At 36.2% G+C, this 22,381-nt stretch overlaps 1 protein-coding gene across 5 annotated transcripts in view; it reads left to right on the top strand.

Moving 5' to 3' along the window:
* The window catches only part of AFAP1 (actin filament associated protein 1), a 53,836-nt gene extending 36,702 nt beyond the window's left edge, over positions 1-17,134 (top strand). For 2 of the 5 annotated variants that reach the window (XM_026672549.2, XM_087961069.1), the window contains exons 9-18: positions 2,463-2,612; positions 4,171-4,382; positions 5,265-5,410; positions 7,231-7,366; positions 9,697-9,954; positions 11,923-12,037; positions 12,299-12,463; positions 13,326-13,516; positions 14,648-14,809; positions 16,186-17,134. In XM_026672549.2, coding sequence (XP_026528334.1) covers positions 2,463-2,612; positions 4,171-4,382; positions 5,265-5,410; positions 7,231-7,366; positions 9,697-9,954; positions 11,923-12,037; positions 12,299-12,463; positions 13,326-13,516; positions 14,648-14,809; positions 16,186-16,212 — 1,562 coding nt within the window. In that variant the 3' untranslated portion in view covers positions 16,213-17,134. The remainder of the gene's footprint in view (positions 1-2,462; positions 2,613-4,170; positions 4,383-5,264; positions 5,411-7,230; positions 7,367-9,696; positions 9,955-11,922; positions 12,038-12,298; positions 12,464-13,325; positions 13,517-14,647; positions 14,810-16,185) is intronic. The other 3 variants (XM_087961068.1, XM_026672553.2, XM_026672552.2) reach the window with 3 other exon arrangements.
* Positions 17,135-22,381: the final 5,247 nt, after the last annotated feature.

The raw sequence follows: 22,381 nt of genomic DNA, 5'->3' as shown, positions 1-22,381 counted from the left end.
GGGCTGCCAAAGCCTACAGGAACGCAATCTCCTTGCAGGCTTCAGCAAGGAAATGGCAAACTGAGTGAAGGCCTGAAGGACTGAACCCTTCCCCCCGTTTGCAAATGCCCAGGCCTCAATTCACAGAACCTAAAGTGCGAGATCACATGAGATGAGTAGTACGAGATATCGTACTACTGATCTTGCATGATCTCACGGTATGTTAGGTCTCTGTTCTCTGCAGATGCATCAAAGGCCTGAAGCAATGAAGCAGGCAAACAAAAGCGTAACAGAGAGGAGATATTTGCAAGTAAGTCTTCACAGGTGAAGTGCCTATGAAGACCTGGCCAGGTGGGGGGGGGGGAATGGGAACCCGAATTGTACAGAGACTTTGCAGTCATTCATAAGAGCAAACAACTGCCGTGGTGCTGCAATATTCATAATTTTGAGACTTGTTTATAAACACTAGGGGGTGCTTATTACGTAACTTTGAACATTCACTAAGGGAATGCTCATAACCTGGGGATTACCTGACCTGACTACTATTTAACATCAGTTTGAATATGATTGGTTAATTCTAATCACAGCCACATCCTACTTGTAAGATGGTATGCACAGTTATGCAATCATATTGTTCATTTGTATTGTTATTTTCCCCCTCAAATGATTTCAATGGTTATTCAGTTCAGTTGTATTGTACAGCTTATACGTTATATTAAAGCTGAAATAATTTCTCTCGGACTGATTTTTTTTACACATCAAAAACCTGGCATTTTAATAGGATTTTAACTTTTTATATCCACTGTATCTCCTAAAGTCGCCAAAGGGAGAGCAAACTATGATAGATGCCTACCATAGAAAAGTATCACTGGGAAACACTGAAATACCAGTAAATTCTTAATTTGTTCCCATTTTAATATTCTTTAATATTAACTTTTCTTAATAACACTTAGCTTTTTAACACCTAAAAATAACAAAAGTGGAGGGTAACAATTTTCTTGCAATGTTTTTCACCAAGTAGATAGATATCTATCAGATGTTATTAATGAAACCAACCCAATTGGAGTCAAGATAAGCCTTAAGTAAGCTAATAAAATTGCTTTATCAGATTTAGCTTCTTAAAAAAAGCATCCTCTAGTCTCAAGAGTAATTCAAGGTACATCAAGGTGTCAAGAATAAGGAAGCTTAAAAAAATCTCACTGTGCTTTTTTGAATGGACCAAAATAGGTAAAAGATTATAATTGTGCCATATATAGATGTTACATAATTATTTTTGCAATAAATAATTTAATACTGTAATATTATTCTGGGATAAAGTTCCTATGCCAACAGATGAAATCTTAAATGTCTGCTGTACTCTTAGGTTAAGGGAGCACAGTTATCATGCGCTATTTGCTTTTTAGGTATTGGAAAAGCACTCAGATATTTAAAGTATTTTATGTTTTTTGTGGTTTGTCTGCTTATGTAACATCTGTGAATTTTAGTGTTGTCGAAGAAGACAATCACTTTTGAAACTTAAGTTATTTATAACCTGCTGTTTTTTCTTTGAATGGATGGGTGGAGGGATCTTAAAAATATTTCCTAAGAACATTATGAGTTAGTAACAGAACAGAGGCATCATCTGTGTAAAACAGATTAGCTAGTTGTTTATTTGCCAGGCTTGCCAGTGTGTGTGTGTGTGTGTGTGTGTGTGTGTGTGTGTGTAGCTTTTGCCAATATTTAATTAGAATATTTATATAAAAATAAACAAGAATAATGCTACCATATAGCCTTGATTCATTGTGAAAAAATGATAGAGGTAGGTAGATAGGTATGGTAGATGAATAGACAGACAGACAGACAATCCGTCTATCCATCCTCCTTCATCGAACAACAAAATGAGATGCAAATGATTAAAAGACTTTTGTAAGAGCACAAAGGGCTATATTCATATTTACTTTTCTAGTGATGATCAACTGAGGGTAGATATGGTAATATATGAAGATTGAAAGGCTCAATTAAATTAAGCCCTTTATTTAGAAAACAAATTGCAAACAATAGGAAAACCTACCAGATCACTTTTAATTAATATTGGAAATATTTGCTGCTTGAAAATATAAGTAGAGACCAACTTTGTTCACAAAGAAGGATACTGGTATATTACATGCAGGGAATCTACCTTTTTATGTCCTGCAATTCTTCAGCATTGTTGAAGAGCAATAATATATGCATTAAATGAAGAACAAGCATTGCACCCGGCACAAGCCATTTGGCATTTTTACTGCTTGTTTCCGTTTAAAAACCAAGTGCTGGGATAATGTATACCCAGGCCAGATTCTAAAAGTGACATGCAAACTTGGGAGTTTGAATTGATTTTCATTAAAGGAAACTCAGTTGCTTTTGAGGCGAAATGTTTTTTGTACCACAGTTTCTGCTATTTGATAAATGTTTCTTTTAAAATCTTAGAAGACTTAGCTATCCGTGTGTATGTGTTTGGTTGATAGTAAAGAGGAAAAAGAGCTCAAAGGTGGACTCCAAAGGCACTGTTCCTAAAGTAACAGGAAAGAAGATAACAAAGATAATTGGGTTAGGGAAAAAAAAGCCATCTACTGATGAACAGACCTCATCTGCTGAAGAAGATATACCAACGTGTGGTAAGTGACTTCTTATGATCTCTTACAGAAACAACTTACTGGTGGAAAATGTTATTTGATTTCATTTCTTTAAAAATTCCATTCGTCAAAACCAGATTTTTCTTGTTCCCAATCTCCATGCACACTATTTTGTTCTTCTAAAAATGTTTACTGTACAAAGATGTTGTCAGGCTGCTTAAAACACCGTAGTCCACTAAAGAATTCCATTCAAATTACCTGGTTTTCCATTTTTTAATCTGAAACCGTTTAAACTATGCCTAATAGCTCCGGTTACTGTTTGGAGGATATTTACACCGATGTGTCAGTGAAAAACGACTAGTCATCTCCTAGCAACTCTCACTCCTCAGGTTAACATTGCCCAACGTTTCCACTTTACTGATCTCACACTCCCTGTAACCTCTCCCCCCCCCACACACACACAGACGCACACTCCAAATGATCTGAACAGTTTTATGATTTAGGATTATTTAGTATTATGTATCTGTGCAAACCACCTTTGTAAGCGTCTCTGTTTCTGATTTCACCACCCCAGTTGGCAACTAACTAACTCCCATGGTTTTCAGTTGTCTCCATTTTTCTGTTATAGTCCCACCTATCTCCTAGAGTAGAAACCTCTAATTCAGCATCTACTCTCTCCTATCCCCTTCATAATTTTCTCTAATGTTGCTATATTCCTCTTTGCTTTTGGACAATAGTGAATGGTCATTTATATAGTGTCCCAAGATTGTGTGATCCCCCCCCTATAAAATAATTGTCTTGTACAGGCAATCCTCGACTTAGCAACTGGGCACTTAGCAACTGTTTGAAGTTACAACAGACCCACAAAAAGGTACTTACGATTTGGATTTGAAGTTACAATGCAACCCCTCCGCCCCACCACATGATTGCATTTTGAGCACAACCAGCTCACCTTTATGGCCATTTGCAGCATTCTGTGGTTATTTGTCTGCAATTGGTCGTGTTTTTTGCTGGAAACCAGACAATCAGTTCACTTAACAACTAGTGCAAAAAAAAAAAAAAGTCAAATCAAGTCAGTTACGTGATGAATCACTTAACAACTAGCATGATTTACAACTGTAATTCTGGGCTCAGTTATGGTCTCAAATGAAGGCAAATATACATGTCCCTGGGTTGCAGGATCTAATCATGGTTTAGTCTTGTGCTGGGGCTCACTCTTAGGGAATCAATTATGATTCTAAGTCAAAAACTACCTGGTAAATCCATCCATAATAAGTTTCTTTTGCATTTGCAATACAGAAACTAATAGCATTTCTAATCTATTTTAAATAAAGTGAAGAAAATTCTGAAAATTGAGAAATTTTCCATTGTGTGGTAGAGAGGTAACTCATGTTTTTATCATAAAAATGTGTAAGATAACCATTGTCATGTATCTAATTCTAGCAGGGTGTGGACTGTTAGCTGAAAGAATTCCTATACATAGGCTTGAGCATTAAATCAATTTAATTGGCTCCTGTATTGTTTGGTCTTTTGTGCCTCACAATAAATTGTGAATATACATTAGAAAACTTTATAAGAAACTTGTTTTTATGTTTTGCAGGATATCTTAATGTGCTCTCGAATAACCGTTGGCGTGAGCGCTGGTGCAGAGTGAAAGATAATAAGCTTATACTCCACAAAGACAGGACAGATCTAAAGACTCATATTGTTTCTATCCCTCTCCGTGGCTGTGAAGTTATTCCAGGATTGGATTCCAAACATCCCCTGACATTCCGCTTGCTTCGAAATGCTCAGGAGGTTGCAGTATTAGAGGTATATTGTAAAGAAATAATATAAACAGAATCTAAGAATCCTGCTTCTGTAATTAATACTTTGAATGCACAATATTTCCTTGTTCTTGCCCATGAGAGGAGCCCTTAGCTAGATATAAGCATATATATATATATTCTCTCTCTCCCTTCCTGCCTCTCTCCCCTCCCTCCCCCTCCCCCTCTCTCCTATCTCTCTCTCTCCTTCCTCCTTTTGCCCTTCTCTCTCTCCCCCCCTCTCTCCCTCCCCTCCTTCTTAGGACAGATTTGGAAGTGCCATGTATCTCAGGCAGCGGTGCAGAATTTATGTCTCCATAAGAATCTCTAGGCTTGGCATAATGCATTAAGGACTATATTCTAAAAGTATGTCTAGACAGAGTGTTTTTGGAAGGAGGAAAAAGTATTTTAAACATCAAAACCTAAGGTATTCATGTTATCTCTTAATGACCTGAGAGAGAGCCCAAATATTGGGATCTAGAATGTGGGTGGGAATGGGGGAAGGATATCTCTGTGCACTACAAAAGGAAATCTGGAATGGGCTTCTGGAACTTCCTGTATTCATCAGAATGCTAAAAGCAGCGTTATGGTGTCATGCTACAAGTTCCATGTGAAACATGCAGAGGCATCGCCACAATGCCGCTTTTGTCATTCTGCCTCTAGCCTCAGCCTCCACATAGGAACTGCTGAAAGCTGATCTTTGCTGTGTTGCATCCTGAGGAGTAGGGTTATTTGTTTTAGCAAGGTTTTTGACAGCCATCATGGAAATGTTTTAAAAATGAAATTCAAGAATTCCTTCACTGTGTAAGTAAATGTATACTTGAACTAAAATAGATATATATTAATGAAAGTTTCAGCGTTCAGCTGTGGTTTTCTTCTGTTTGTGTAGGCTTCATCTTCAGAAGATATGGGCAGGTGGATTGGGATTCTGCTGGCTGAGAGTGGGTCATCTTCAGATCCTGGCACTCTGCACTATGACTACATAGATGTGGATGTGACAGCCAGTGTCATTCAAGCTGCAAAGCAAACATTCTGGTAGGAGGACTTAATCAGTTAAGAACATTTTCAAGAACCGTGGGTGGTTTTTTTTTAGAGTTGAGAAATCTGAAGTTATTAAGGGAGAATTTCACAAGGCTGCAATTTCTGACTTCCTGCTGGCTTCCCCATTGACTTTGCTTATGGGAAATGGCAGGGAATGTTGGAAATCGTGATCATGTGACCGCATCTTGTGTGATTTCAAAATTGCGAGCTGGGTGCTAAATGCTCGGATTACAATCCCATGACCATAAGAATACTGATGGCTGGAATCCCAAGGGCTAGTGGTAACTGTCACTTGTTTAGCACTATTGTAAGTTTGAACAGTTGCTGGATGAATAACTTGATGATTCTCTGCTGCAACCAGAGAAACAAATTAATTGCAGCAACAGGGCTGACATTAAGATATGCAGAGGACATGGAGAATTTAAGATTCTGTGATCAAGGGTGCTTCTTGATTTACCTCTGTGATACCATCTTTCTTTCTAGTGGCAGAGGAACTATGATAATGGAGTTGTGTTTTTTTTACTACAGATGGAACTTCCCCATAAAACTCACTCCCATTGTGAGTTCCCATAAAACTCACTCCTCTAATCAGGGAGCAAAGAATTGCAGACCTTGAACTTTATAATGACTTTGTCTAATCAATTAATTTAAGACTGAAACCCTTCAATAATTTATGACCCATTTAAATTCCCATTATGTTTTTCCAGTTTGTTAAGAGAGATTGTGTTAGAAACTACAGAAGATAATAATCTTTCAGTAGTAGTTTTTCAAGCAATATAATGGTATACAATATAAGAAAATGCATTGTTGTATTTAGTAACTCAAGAAAAAACTAGATACAAAAACAAATCTTGCATTTCTCTTAGGATTGCTGTACTTAAATAATTGGATTTGGTATCTGTGCCAAAATAACATTTTGGAAATGTGCCTTCAAAATATAATGCTTCTGAAAGTTTAATTTTCAAATTTTGACATAGAGCTTAATAATAGTTCATGATAGTTATTTATTGTATTCAACTGGTAATTCTTATATGAGTTTTTTGAACAATGTGATTTACCCAAGGCAGAACTAAATGAGAATTTAAAATATGGATACTGAGCGAAGGGCAGTCTTCCTTAAAGAAAACATAAGTGGATTTAAACTTGTTTATCTTTCTTACCACAGATAGAAACAGGTAATGCCAATCCTAAAACATTACAAAATCCCTCAAGAATAAGGAAAACGTTTAAAGTCTGCTCTGCCAGACTTCTCTTTTTTCTTTTGCCAAATGCAAGCTATATATCTTTTTTTCTTCTGAGAAAAAAGCTAAAGCCTGACTTTTATGCTGTCTCAGACTAATCACACAAAGCTCTTGGCTCCAGGAAAAGATTGCTTATGTAAAACCAAAGGGAATCTGTGCGTTACTCTGCTTTATTACTGTGATTGCCCCATCTCCTATTCTGTGTGGTTTTTCTCTCGCTTTGTAGTTGTACATGATTAGAAAACACTTTTAGCACTTGAAGGAACAGATTCATTTCCATAACTATATGTTCCTCCTATTGAGCAAGCCTAAATGTTCAACTTTGTCCTTTAAATCAATTGTCTGTCTTTTGATTTAACAATTTATGTCCCTGCTCCACATACAAGTAAATAAAAATGGAAGCTTTCTGACACCTTCAGGCTGTATTGCCATTCAGTGTGTATTCTAGAAGAAATCTCTTAAAAGGCAGAGACTTGTAAAACAATTTATAGAAAAGTGTCTTTACTTTATGAAAAGACAAATACTTTCAAAGTGAACTCAGTATTTGTTGTCCTGCTTGTATTTGTATTTCAGTTTTATGAACAGACGGGTTCTTTCTACTAATCCTTACAGAGGAAATGCTGCTAATGGCTATGCGTGTCCCAGTGGGATGGCACTTCATTATGATGATGTTCCTTGCATAAATGGATCAGTAAGAATTGATTTTTGTGTAGGTCAAAATAATTTATGTCTGTTGAACCTTCAAAAAAATTATGAAGCTTGTTAACTAAATATCTCTGGATATTATCACAAAGTTTTGTTGTGTCTCAACCAGAGAACTGAGGGAAATTAGTTCAGTATATCTGCATGTGTATGTCAGCACAAATATGTCTCTTCCTTGATTCATTAAGTTAAACCTAAACATAATAAAAAAATAAAAGAAAGGTTTTGATTAAGCATGTTCTATGGCTAAAATATGTAGTGGTGGGGAAGTAATGGAAAATGTTCATGGATTTGCCTTCATGCACATTTTATCCTATATCTCCTAGCCATATACAGGTATACCTCACTTACCAACCACCCTGTTTAGTTACAATGGCGCTGAAAAGTAACTTCACAACCAGTTGTTGCATTTACAACTGCCACTGTATCCTACGATCACATGAACTCTATTTGCATGTTTTACAATTAGCTTCTGAGAAGCAGGCTCGATGGATAAGCTGGCAGTAAAATCTCCAGTCATAGTCACATGATGACTCACCTAATGATCCACAGTGACTTGCTTAATGACTGCAATAGATGTAAAATTATACGCTGTTGCAGCACATGATGCTTCACTTAGCAACTGTACCATTGAGGCAGAGTTGGGGATCCCAATTGTGGTCACTAAATGAGGATTAGCTATAATTACAAATATTTTAAAAATAGGAACGACTAGGATAGATTTTTATGCATATTGCCATGAGATCATGCCTCAGTTCTTCTGTTATGGAATTATATTATAGATTTCCCAGGTGAATGCCTTTCAAACATGCTCCCAACTATCAGTGATCATTTCAGTGGAAGAATTCTGAATGATTTATGGTTCACCATATTTAGAGTGAATCTGATTGGGAAAGGCTAGTATGAAGGTTTAGGAAGATAGTTAGGAGAAACAGATTGAGTATGATTGACCATGTGTATCCTATATGTGTAACTTTACCATATACTGTAATCGTTTCCCCTTTCCAATATAATTACATTTCTTACAGCACTTATCCATCCATTTTTAGGAGACAGTCAAAAAGACAAAAGTTAATTTTAAAATATCAACAATATATTGTTACATGTAGTTACCATAAATAGTGGCTGAAGTTGCTTCTGGTTGCTTTCTAACTCTGTATTTTATACATCTAACTCTATATTTTATCTTTTAATGAATGCATTAAATCCTAAAAATTATTAGAAGCTGCATCTATTCTCAGATAATTCTTGAAAAAGAAATTAACGTTACTAACATATTAATCATTCTGATACATTGATACAGGAATAAGAAGTTCTCCAACAACATGACTTGTGAGGCTATGCATATTTACTTCTTGACTTTTTTGCTTACATCCTTCTGTTAGGCAATCCCCTGTAGTTATGGTTTCTTGGTTTCTAAAGGGTCCAAGATTTAAAAATTGGTTATGAATTATTGTATAAGAACCTAGTTTGAAACTCTAATTTGTCGGAACTTCTTAAATCAAAATGATAAAAGAAATCAAAAGACTGCTTTGCACCAAGACATATTAAAAAAAGAGGAGGGATGCTATATCAAAATATCCGTATGGGAAAGGCCCAAATTTGCCTCTTGTTAATTTGTGGTTTCAACTCAATAGTCAGATGGTTGGCATATCTTATTGAAACTTACCTTGTAGACTATAAGATAGACAACAAATGGATATCAAGTGGCATTATTCCTCACTATCCTTTTCAGCAGTTTAGAAAACTTAAACTTGGAATTTGCAAGATTTCCATTTGGATATAGTTACTGTAAAATAAAAGCAAATTTTAGAATAAAAATACAGTGGTACCTCAGTACTCGTTAACTGATTTTGGGAGATGCAACTAATACTAAAAATGATGAGTACCAAACAGATCACAGGACTTACCATGTGACCCTTTGTTTTGGCTGGGAACAACTTCCTATCTGTCCCTTTTCCTATGCCAGTGTCCTTCCCAGCATGGCCAACTTCCTGTCCACCCTTTGCAGTTGTTGCCTGCTTATTTTTGAGCAACCTTCCTACCATGACCAATTTCCTGTCCATTCTCCATGGATGTGCCCCTCTTCCTATTGCAGTGTGTTGAGTACCAAACAAATGACGAATAATGCAATAACGTTTTCGCATCAAAATGCATCGAGTACCAAACTTGACAGGTTTTTAAGCAGTCGAGTATCGAAGTACCATTGTGTAGAACCAAGAAGGAACTCTTGCTGAGGGTTGGGAGGGGTTTCTTAATTACTCAGTTAACTTTCTAATTATTTCATATTTTTCAGTGCATGAAGTTATGCTAATTTACTAAGTATGTGTATTGCAGTGGGAACCAGAAGATGGCTTTCCTACTTCTTCTAGCAAAAACACAGGAGAAGATGGGCTTTATGATAACATGGGCCTGTATGATAATTTGCCATCCCCGAAAATTTTTGCACGTTGTCCACCAGCAGAGCGAAAAGCCAATAGGTTATCTACTGACAAATTGTCATCTAATCATTACAAACATCCTATCTCATCCAGTCTGTCTTCTGCTCAGTCTGTCACTAATACCTCTGCTGTGGGGAGGGGATCTGTTGCACAGGTACTAAAATGCTTAATTCTTTAATCATACTTCTGTTCTTGCTTTTGTGTACTGATCATTAAATGCTTACAGTCAATTAAAGCTAAATATCACATAAATTGTTTAGAAACACTGGATATGAGAATAACATCTTAGAAACGTATGCTTTTTTCTTTTTAAAATTCTTAGCTTAACTTAGCTTGCTCCAACCTGACCAGACTAACCCTACAGCAACATTTCAGAAAGGCATCGATTTAAATAAACTCTCTTGGATTTTACATATTAGCAATAACATTGCTTCAACAGCTGAAATTAAGTCCTTGGTACTGGTCAACTTCACAGCCTCTACTTTTCTGTACTATCTGTGTGCAGTTATGTGTGTATGAGTAATTGACTATATTGTACTGCAGTTAGTGCATTGAGTATGGATCATTATTGTGACTTGGGTAATTCCTACTGTTCTGTGTCTTGCAGATGGTTCTGCTTTATTCTAAAAGAAGCAAATTGACTTACTTGAACACAAAATTGTTTCAAGTAAATATGCTTCATTCAATTTTGTGTTCACTTTCAAATCTTTTGATCTTTCCAAAGCTTAAAACATTCTGCAAACTTATTTCACGTTCATAAATATTAGAGTGATGATGCAGTACCCATAAGTAATGGGAGGATGGGAGAAGTTTTTGACAAGTTGGCCATATACTTGTGCCCTGTTATAGTTTTAGGTTTTACAGCTTTTTCATTTTGGGAATGGAACAGTCATTCCTCTGCAGTCAGTGACCATTGTATTGTATGCTGTATATTTAGAAAACCAATTTGAAATTTGCCCAAAATATTTGTTCTAAGAATAACAAGATCTGCTAAAATGTAAAATAATAGTGAAATGAATTGCTGGAGGAATCTTTTTTTTATCAGTTCATAATGCTGATAAAATGCAAAATAATGATTGTTGCTTGTTTAAAAAGAACTTTATGCAACATTGTTCCAAAAGTAATTGAAGATTCTGAAAAATTAGATGAACACAGATATTGCCTCCTTCAATCATTTTAATGACTCACAAAAGCCAATGTTATTCTGAGGCAAAATAATATAAAATATAAATCAAACATTCCCTCACATTTCAACTTTCCATATTTGAACCATAAACAACTTGTAAATAATAAATAATGTAATTCTAAATTATTTGGATTTATTATTTACAAGTTGTTCTGCTCTTGTCAAATTAAGAACAGATGTCTTTTCACTCTTTGCAAAATGTTCCATTGTCCCAGTCATTACAACTTGGTTCTGAACATTTTGCAGTTCTAATAAAGGCTGATGTTATGTTAATTTAAGATTTTATTGCCAGTTTCCTAGCCACTTAGAGATTGTCCTAAGTTTTCTGAAGCTTCTGGGCACATCTTTTGGTGATTATTTTGTGATGTGGCCCCTTCTCAAACTTTTTTTATCTTGTCTCATCCCTTATATACAAGTAGTCCTCAACTTATGACCACAATTGAGGTCAAAATTTCTGTTGCTAAGTGAAACATTTGTTAAGCAAATTTTATGACTTTCCGTGCCACACTTGTTAAGTGAATCACTGTAGTTATTATGTTAGTAACATGATTTTTAAAGTGAATCTGGCTTCCCTGTTGAATTTGCTTGTAAGAAGGATAGTGCAACCGTCATAAATACGAGTCAGTTGCCAAGTGTCCGAATTTTGATCAATGACCATGGGAATGCTGCAACAGTCATAAGTCTGAAAAACAGTCACAAGTCACTTTTTTCAGTGCCGTTCTAACTTTGAACAATCACCAAATGAATTGTTGTAAGTCGAGGACTACCTGTATTTTCAAAAAGCACAATGGATGCCTTTGGTTGCTTCAGAAGCATGGTTTTCTAACTACCTTGATTTTAAACTTTTAACCCAAATTTGCCTCTTTTTGTTTCCATTATTGCAAAACAACTGTACTTAATGTTTAGCAATAAATGCATTCTGGATTTTCCATACAGTTTAAAGGAAAGAAAATGCCAGTAGCTGCAAACGGGATTTCAGGAAAAGGGAGAACATTAAGTAATTCACCAAAAAAATCAGAATTTGCTTCAAATGTGAAACGTAGCAGTTCTAGTGAGTATTATTTATTTCTTCCTGCTTTGAAATATCTTATTCTTTTAAACTATCTGAAGTTACCAAGTAAAATAATTCTTTGCTCGTGATAGGCAAGTATTTATCTACTGTCTTTATTTATTTATCTATTATCCAAATCTTCGTTAAAATATTTCATTATAAGTGGACGTACAAGCAAGTGGGATGCCTACATTTCACCTAGTCTTTCATTCTGACGTACGTTTCCTAGTTCAGATATATTATAATCAAACATTTGTCTAGATGCAGATCAGTACAAATATGGAAAGAATCGTGTTGAAGCAGATGCAAAGAGATTACAAACAAAAGAGGAGGAACTGTTAAGGAAAAAAGAAATCCTGAGAAACCACCTGGCTCAGTTACGAAAAGAAAGGAAAGATCTCCGAGCAGCTCTTGAAATGAATCCTGGTATGCTAGGCACTTCTTCTTGTTTATAATCAAAGTATAAGGAAATAATGTCTCCAGCATCAGAAGTATCTTTCTAAAGTTAGTTTTATATGAAAAGAAACAAGCTTAGAGAAAGAGTAGTTATACAGAGGAAGTCCCTTCCTGTTTATAACTTAAGGGAATTTGCATTACAAAGATGACCCAACCCAGGAACTACTAGTCCATGCCAAGTTTCTGTCCCTTGGTAATATTCAATTACATTTGAGTATGCTGCTGAAATAATGAGACATTGTGTTTCCATATTCTTCTCAATGACAGCGAATATTATGAAGAGGGTGGCAGAGATTCTTATTTGTTTCTTTGTTTTACAGCAGTTGTGTTGTAGTTGTGTATATGATGTTTCAGAAGAGGAGGCAACTGTTCTAGCATTAAGGTGCCACTTTCAAGGTAGTTCTGTGTTATAGATAGCATCATTTTTATACTATTTTATTCGCCAGACTGGATCATTTCAATGAAGTTTAATGTTAAAGACATTAATATACTGTTGAATAACCATAGCACTAGATATAACCTTCTTCGACAATAATTTGCTGATTATTACAATTATTGCATTTTAATTATGGAATATTTTATCCAACCAGAGTGATATTGAGGTGGGTGGTTATAACAATTATAAGTAAAAAAGCAACCAAACAAAACTTGGCTACATTAACGTCAGATCAGATTACAGTAACTTGTATTTGATGATGATGATGGCTCACTTCTGAAGCTGCCTGCTGTGAAATGTCTTCACTTTCCAACTTCTCAGTCCTTGGTTTAAGAACAGAGTGTACAATTTTATCACAGCCTCAAAGATCCCCTCTCTTTCTCCTCTGGATTTCAGGCAGGAAATCCGTAATAATTCTTGAAGAGAAATTAAAGAAGTTGGAAGAAGAGTGCAAGTTGAAAGAGTCTGAGCGTGTCTCTCTGGAACTAGAGTTGACAGAAGTGAAAGAGAATTTGAAAAAGGCTTTGGCTGGAGGCATCACACTAGGATTGGCAATTGAGCCTAAATCACAGAGTTTAACTGCGCAGGTATTTTAATTTAATGTAATTTAAACTTAAATAGATTCTACTATAAAATATGTTTTATAAATCATTTAAGTATTTCGCTGTTTTTAAATAATTATCATGCTCCACATATGAGATTCAGCACTCTACTCTCATTTGTTTTCACACTTTTACTTGTTTAGATCTGTTGCAACCTGGGGAATTACTATGCCATCTGAGGGTTACCTTGGCCTTAAGGTAGCATTTTGAGCACCACAGTTGACAGGATTGTATGAAAACATGGATGGAGATAAGGCAAAATGTATTTTAAAAATTAAACACATCTGAAATTCTGGAACTCAAACATACAGCCTGTTTGTACACTTGCCTCTGTAGTTGAAGATTGAACGGTAGTCAGTGTCATTAATTTTTTAGAAGGAGTCACAGGGAAATTCAGAAAATCATAGGTCTGTTAATGTCTCTTCTGAGGCATTTTGTCTTTAACAGCAGTAGAGACTGCTGTTAAAGATAAAATTAAGAAACATTTGGAGACAGAGGCCTGGGTTCACTAAAGGAAGGTCCTATCTTAGCTAATCTACCCAAGTAAACAAGTACTTGAGGGAATTGATAAGCATGTAGATAAGAGCAAACCACTAGACATCAAGTGCTTGGTGTTTCAAAAAGTGTTTGATAAAGTCTAAAATGAAAGCCCTCACATTAAGCTTAACAGCCATGGCATAAAAAGGCAGGTCCTCTTATGGGTAAGCAACCTGATAAAGAATAGCAAAGTGTAACAAATTTACAGTAGGAGTAAATGGACATTGCTCACAATGGAGGGATAAAATCAGTGGGGTCCTCCTAGGGCCAGTGCTTTTTATAAATGATCTGGATCAGGCATGATTAAACCAGCCATGTTTGCTGATGAGATATATATGCTGCTCCTAAATTTCAAGTTATATGGCTCTAAAATTATTAACTCATTTAAAGGATTTCAGAGATTCCTGACTCTGTAGCTGCCAATCTTACACTGTTGCCTTGTTCTTTCAAACTAATCTTCACATTTGTCTAATAGGACAATATCCTCTTCTCAGAGAGCCAGGATAGTTTAACTGCCGATACAACTATTAACACTTTTTGATAGCTGTGGTTTCAGGTCGTTTTCTATTTATTATTTAGTCCCCAGTTCTAAGGCATCAGACTCTGGAGAATTCACCCATCTCCAGTTGTGATACAAGTGATACAGAATGTTCTATGCCTGTGAATAGTGCAATTGTCTTGAAAAGACATTCCTCCTCAAGCACCTCTCCATGCCGAGGACACGTGCTTCAGAAGGCAAAGGTGAGATTCACATGGTTGTTACATATTCTTCTACTATTACTGAGTGGCTTGGTTTATTTATCCTTTCTTCATAGTAGAGAAGCCAGTTTGCTATCTTGCTTTGCTTTGAAAGAAGATACTGTTGCTCAGAAAAAAAAAGCCCTTGGTAATATTACCCTTTAAAAGTTTGTTCTTTTAGTTCAAGTGAGAGAAAAGTGTGGAAAAATAGTTCTCCAGTTGCAATATGATTCTGTAAAAAATACTTGGATTTTCTGCATGTTCGCTTAGCTTTGCCATGAATGTTAACAGAATATTGAGTCTTACATATAAAGAAAGTCTATCAAAACAAATGACACTAAAGTTTGGTTCTTGCTTCATTATTTCATAAACAGATTCATCCAACTTACAGTATGTGAGGAGAAAAATGTAATAATCCCCCTATTTCATTCAATTCAATAAAAGAACCTGGGGCTATTTGTTCAACAATAAAAGCTTATTTGGACCAGCCCTGCCTCACATAAACTTCAAACATTGACTTCCCTTATTATGGTAAAAAATATAGTTAGTACATGTTGTCCTGTGCCTGACTTGCTATTTTTCTTTCCCCACCCGCTTGCAAAGATGAGTTTGGGAAGAATTAAAAAAGAATAAGCAGGCACACCATAGGAAATGCACAATGAAAAAAAATGTGGTAGCATCAGCAGCCCTAAGCATGCTATACAAATAGTCCAATGTATTCCCCATAGTGTGCCTGCTTATTCTCTTCCTGTTAATTATCCTCTGCTGGGGAGAGCATTCCAAAAGGAGAGAGTGGCTCGGAAGCAGAAAAAAGCTGAAGGTGCAAAACTGATTAGACTTGTCAGTTTTAAGCTGGCTATTCCAGCCCTTAGCCTAAGGTGAAGATCCCAAAGGGCAAGGGAGTGGGAAGAGGAAAGCACAGTTGTCGTCATGTGATTTCCCAAGAGCATTTCACTTAATGACAGAATTGTTGGTTCCAATTGTGGTTGCTAAGTGAGGACTATCTGCTTAACAGTTCTTTTCCATCTTAATAAGATGTCCATGTTTAACTTCTTCCTGATTCAACTCCTAGTTGCAATATTTTATTGGAATCATACATTATACAGGTTCTGATTTCTTTTCTTTTGAGTCAGTAAGATTCTGAGGCTCTACAATGGGGCATCTCAGTTTTGCTGGATAGTCATGCTGGATGGGCAATTATAGTAGCCCACACCCTTAGAAGTTGTGAAGATTGGAATTTCTTTCTGGAATTGTCTTGTTTTTTAATCCAATCATAAACAATAATTTTTTTCTAGGTTGATACATAATATTTGACTCAGCTGATATGAATAGATGTGTATTTGTAATTATATTTACATTTTCTTTTTCATTCTTTCTAGGAGTGGGAGATGAAAAATGGAACATAAAGAAGTACAATTGCTATTAGAATTCTGCTTTGGGACTCTTGACTCAAGATGGACTAAGGAAGATTAATCTGCACAGGGGTATTAATGGGTTGTCGATTCTGTTAGTGAATGGTCAGTATGCTTAATACGGCTTAAAAGGGGGACCTTTTTGAATGTGTCATTTCAAATGCAGTGATTATTTACTCACTTAAAATATGAAAGGAACAGTTTAAATGATTACGTAGATGGATCAGGTAAAACTAGCACTAGCAATTGTGTTGGATGGAAATGGAGATTGGCATGTTTCAGTACCCATTTGGAATAGTTTTAGATACGTTTTAATTATTAGATATGAAATCTAGTCTTGACTCCCTAAAACCTTGCTGTTTGAATGTGGGGATTCACAGGCTTATACTATTAATTCCAGGCATATGAATTTTATACAAGAGAAGAATGGAAAGCTGTAGTCTTTGCAGAAATTACACAACTGCTGTTTTCCATGGTGACTAGAGATCAGAGAAGGAGTAGATTCTCATCTAGGAAGGGAGATTAGAGCAAAGGGAAAGACATCTTCCAAACCCAAGTAACAATACTGGTCTGTTTTAAACTTTTTTTAAAGATGTATTTATTTGCTAGCTTGTTTTAAATGTTTTACGGATTTTATTTTATTTTCAAAAATTAATTTTTTGAAGCAATAGGTGCCACTTTATACATACAAAAAAGCTCCACAAAATAAAAGCTGATGTTTTGAAGCAAATTTATGAATCAGAATAACAAATAAGCCATCATTGTATTCTAAAACCTTTCAAAACAAAAGATAAATTTGGATTAAGAAATCCAAAATACTACCCAAAAATATTTAAGTTTGTTAATTTTAAATTAAAAATCCTTAAAATTGCTTTTGTTCTCTAATAAAAGTAGCAATTAATGTCTCCCCCCAAAATGAAATGGCAGTGTTATTTCTAAAATCTGTTGTCTATTAAAAAGAGACAGAGTATTGTAATGCAGTAATGTAAAATTTGTTTTAAAAAGACATTCTTTTCCTGTTGTAACTGTGGTTTAGGACACAAATCTGAATTGTGAGTTAGGAAGCGCCCAACTGGGAAGCATTAGGGAATCCAGGATGGCTCTGTGTCTTAATTTCCAAACACCATTTTCAGCACAGGGATAATGGTAACACCACTGTTGCAGATGTACTGAGAGTATTCGTGAAGTACTTACAATGCTTGAGATGGTCTATGTACCTTTTCATTATTCTTTCCATCTTCAAAGAAAAAATAAAATGTCTCTTCAGGTTGAATTCCACTATTCCCTTCTGGGCATATGGGCTGCTCCAATATCATCTGGCATAGGATGCAACACAGCTGGACAGGGAAATCCTCCATTGGATAGTAAATAGATTTGCAATGCTTTTGCATCCCTTTCTCCCCTTTTCATTTCTGTTTCTTACCCAAGAGTTGTGACAACAATCATAGCTGGAGAGGCTCAGTGTTTTCTCCTTTGTTCGCCTCCCTGTCACATTGAAGCAGAAAGTCCTTACAAGAAGTTGCTGCTGATAGGAAGTTCTGAGTAAGTGACAAAATAGCCAGAGTCGGCTCTGTGCCATCTGTTTCTCCAACCCTCTCTCTTGTGTTTGAGTTAGAGTAGGTAGAAACTTTCAAAATGGCAGGACCCACAACTAACATTACTTGTAGAACAGAGACCAAGGCATTCTAAACTAGTGACTATTTCTTTATGCACCTGTACCTCTCATTTTATAACACAAGAGACAACTTGAAGAGTCTAAGTCTAAAATGCATTTATTTTAAAAGCACCTAGCTTTTTGCTAACTAGAAAGCCAGGAAGAAAGAATTGTGGTGTGTGGTCATCTTGCTTGGGGAAGGCAGAATGCTTTGGCCATCAATCCCTTTTTATTGTTTAATCTCCAATTCTACATTTGGATACGGCATTTATTCTTTTTATGCCTGTGTTCTTCACGTCCACAAACCGCAGGTCATAGTACAAGTAAAGCCACAGCTTGGGGATGGAGATAGCTTTTTTTTTAAATCCTGGAATGATCTTGCTAAGTCTCTAATAAGTTGCTTTTTTAAAAAAATGCTGAGATACCTGTTCTCTAGAATTCTCTCCTCCGCCGCCTGGTATTGGGTTTATTAAGCTTTTGCTGAAAACCTACAATTGCATTCAGGCCTCTGCTGTACAAATACAGTTATTCTTTAGATGATTATTTTTAATTTATTATAATTTAATGTGGAGCGCTACCTTGGTGTAGGGGTTAAGACATCAGACTATGAACTGGGAGACTGTGAATTTTATTTTGGGCACAAAGCCTTGGGCCAGTAACTCTCCAATGACTGACCCGTCACACTCTCAGCATTAAGAAGGAAGCAGTGTCAAAACACTTCTGAAAAACCTTGCTAAGGAAACTGCAGAGACTAGTCCATGCAATTACCAGGAGTCAAAAAATGACTCAAAGGCACCCAAGCTATTTTGAGAAAATTGCATGGGGAAACAGCACGCAGTTAAAATAAACAAATACTGGTCTGTCATGAAATTCATCTGCCTGAATTTAGGAAAAAAGCATATTAAAATGTCCTTTGGGTGATAAACACCATATCTGAGAAGATTCATCTTGCTTTGGTGACTTTTATCAAGGATTGATGTCTGCATTTAAGTTCCAGATGTTACACACATCCATAAATTATTGTAGCTTCCAATAATGTTCATGGGAAGTTTAGAAATATTACAGATCTTTACATGTCTTGATGATAGATTGACTTTTTCATTTTCTACAAGAAAGGCTGTGGCAGGAAGATGAATTAGCAGCTGATGGTTGGGAGTCCAGTCATAATCAAAAGTAAACAATTTTCCACAGTTGTAGGGACAATTGATTTCATGCTCATCAGTTACCTCAAATTGTTTGCTCACACAAAGAATGAGATCAACATGGATACACAGCGCAGTGTCAATAGGTATGGTGTGCTCATACATCACTTCTTTGGTATTACATTTCCTTGAAGATTTAATTTATATAGATACATTTAATTTTAAATAGCATGTGCCCAGCTTTATTCCCAAAAATGTGTGTGGGCTTTATATGTTCAGCATCTGACTGAAAAATCCATCCAAAGTGCAACGCTGCTTACTCGAATCTTCTTGAATCTTCTGAGCAGGCTAGAGGTAATTCCCAGTGAATCCTTGTTTGTTTTATCGAAAAATTGAGAGTAGCGCTATGCTTGGACAGGAATTGGCCTAGAAAACAGCCTATATTTGTGTGTGCCGGTGGGGAACTCTATATGCAATTGGTTGTAGCACTGTCTTCTTGTTTATGCCAGAAAGATAAAAGGGGATAAGCATTCCATAAATAGGGTATATTTTTGAAGCCCTGAATTTACATGTTTGATAATACAATTTTCCACTGCTGCTGCTTCTAATAGTTGTCTGGATATTTTGTCTATTTGACAGGGTTGGCAAAGTGCAGTGTGCTGAAATACCTTCAATAGCCCATTGATCTTTACTGAAAGGAAGTTTTAAACAAAAGTTATTTTTGTTTAGGCAAATTATTTGAAACTAACTTATTTATATGTTTGAATAAATGTTTAATTTATAGATGTACATATTTATTAATCTAGATCTAGTTCTAATCAACAAAGGTTTAGTAAGGAAGTGATTTCTTTTATGGTGTCTACCACATACAGCATAACAAAGAGAATAATTACCGTGTTTCTCCAAAAATATGACTTACCCCTCCCAAAAAGCCCTAGCCCATTTTTCAAACCTGCGCGTAACATAAGCCCTAGCTCCCAAAATAAACCCTAGTTAAGTCCCGCCACCATCTAGTTGTGTGAGGTGGGGCAAGACGCAAGCTAGGGCAGGGGTGGGGTGGAGCTGCCCCATGTGCCCTGCACCCTGTTACCTTAGGACTGCTGTAGCCAGGCCTCCCACGCCACAACACCTTTCCTGCTGCTCCCCAACTTTTTTGGCCACTCGCAGCTGGATGCTAAGTGGCACATCACACTGGTGCTGCTGCTTGTGACAGAACACCACAAGCCTCATCATGCCAGTGCCGCTGTTCACAATAGCCGCGAGGTTCGTTCCGCTGGTGCCGCCTCTCACAAGCACAGTGGCACAATGCATCATGCAGCCTGCCATGAGTGGCGTGATGAGCCTCATGACATCCTCCCATGAGTGGCACCACTGGCACGAAGAGCCACGTGGCCTGCAGTTGCTGGTGGCTGCAGAAGAAGTCGGGCAACGGCGTGACAGGTGTCAGCATGGGAGGTGTGGTTGCGGTGGTCCTAAGATAAATAGGTAAGACATTCCTGGAAAATAAGACCTGGTGCTTATTTTGGGGCCAAAAAGGAAATAAGACCGGGTCTTTATTTTCAGGGAAACACGGTAGAATAATTTTATCAGGTATGTGCAATTTTATCTTTATGAATATTATTTTGAGCATAGGGCGCATTTTGAATGGTAGTTATCATTTCATCCTTTTTAAGGTGGCAACACCATGGCTGTGGACCTGTCACGGTCCAGATGTTGCTGACCCACAGTTCTCAGCAACTCTAGCCAGCTGTGTTAGTTTTTTAGTTCAGTAGCATCAGAAGACAAAGGATTCCCTAGGCCTGCACTAAATTTAACACCAAGGTTGACAGACCCAGCATGAGAGATGAGCCTGTTAGCTCCAGTGGCCTTACTCGAGAACAATTGTATGCATTTTAAAGATACCTTGATTTTTCACTTTTTGGAATCATATTTAATGCTCTTGCTTGCCTAAGCATTTCCAGAAGACCTTTGGAATTGAATTAAATTTGCAATCTAGTTTGTCTTCCTTTGCTGTATTGCTTGTTTGGTTTCAATTTTATCAGTGTTTACACTTTGTTGTTCTAAGAAATTTACGTAAGGCATTTTGGAATATGCTTATTGAAGAGGAATTAGCACAGAACATTTTAATTTTGAGACCAGAGAAACAATGTAGTATCTTCTAGGGATAAAGGTATGGTGTATACATAAAATATATTTCACTGGTCCATTCTTTTTTCCCCATCATGCATTTCATTATCCTTTTGCAGGCTTTTGTTCATAAATAGGAAAGCTTTATGAACTCATTCAACAGGCTGCCTTGGCAACAGTGCTCCCAGCAATTTTTAAAAAGTTTTATATACATTTCTACAATACTGTACAGGGACATTTTACAGATTTACATTACAATGGAATTGTTTAAATTTTTGTTAAGAAGTCATATTTGGTGTCCATAGGATTGGAATATGAGTATAATTTCAATGTATTTGGGGAATGGGCAGTTTTTCTAAAAAAAACTATATTTGCAACATTTTAATACTAATTTTATATCAGTCTTCAAATATTACTTACTGCACCTACCAATTAATCTGAATTGTCTAATCCAAAGTATTCATATATTAAAACTGTAATTTCCTACTGTATTTTTAAATGAAAATTTCAGTTCCCCAAGCAGGCAAAACATCAACAAGAGGAAGCCTTTTCTCTATATTTATTTTATGTCTCCTGTTGTATTTTATTGTACTGCTTAATGATTTTCCTGTTTCACAATGTTCAGCTGTTAGAAATTAAATGCTGAATTAAACCTGCAGTTTAACTTTGGAAAAAATAACACCTTTATAAATAAATTCCAAATTGAAAAAACATGCCCACACGAAACTTAGGCCTCATTAGCTATGATTTAATTATTCTTACCTTCTGTCCCCAAATGTTATGACAGGCACCTTTTTGGTGTAACATTTACTTCTTATTAATAAAGAAAAAATAACGTTTGTTTTTCAGAATTCTTTTTCTAACATTTTGCACAAGTTCTTAATGCTTGATGTGCTATGAAAATGTTTTATGTTAACTGGGCTATTTATACTATTACTTTTTATGTTATCTGGGCTGCTATTTTATGTCATCTGGGCTAGTACTCTTCAGTATCTTCATTAACGGCTTAGATGAGGGAATAGAAGGGGAACTTACCAAATTTGCAGATGATACTAAGCTGGCAGGAATAGCTAACACCCAAGAAGATAGGCTCAAGATCCAGATGGATCGTGACAGACTAGAACACTGGGCCATATCTAACAAAATGAAATTCAATGTAGAGAAAAAAGTTCTCCACTTAGGCAAGAAAAACCAAAAGTACACATATAAACTAGGTGAAACCAGGCTCATAGCAGTAACT

Source organism: Notechis scutatus, chromosome 3 (genome assembly GCF_049901735.1).
Source record: "Notechis scutatus isolate UNSWTSFEM ecotype Mainland chromosome 3, rNotScu1.2, whole genome shotgun sequence".
Taxonomy (NCBI): Eukaryota; Metazoa; Chordata; class Lepidosauria; order Squamata; family Elapidae; genus Notechis; species Notechis scutatus.
This window is presented reverse-complemented; position numbering and strand designations above follow the sequence as displayed.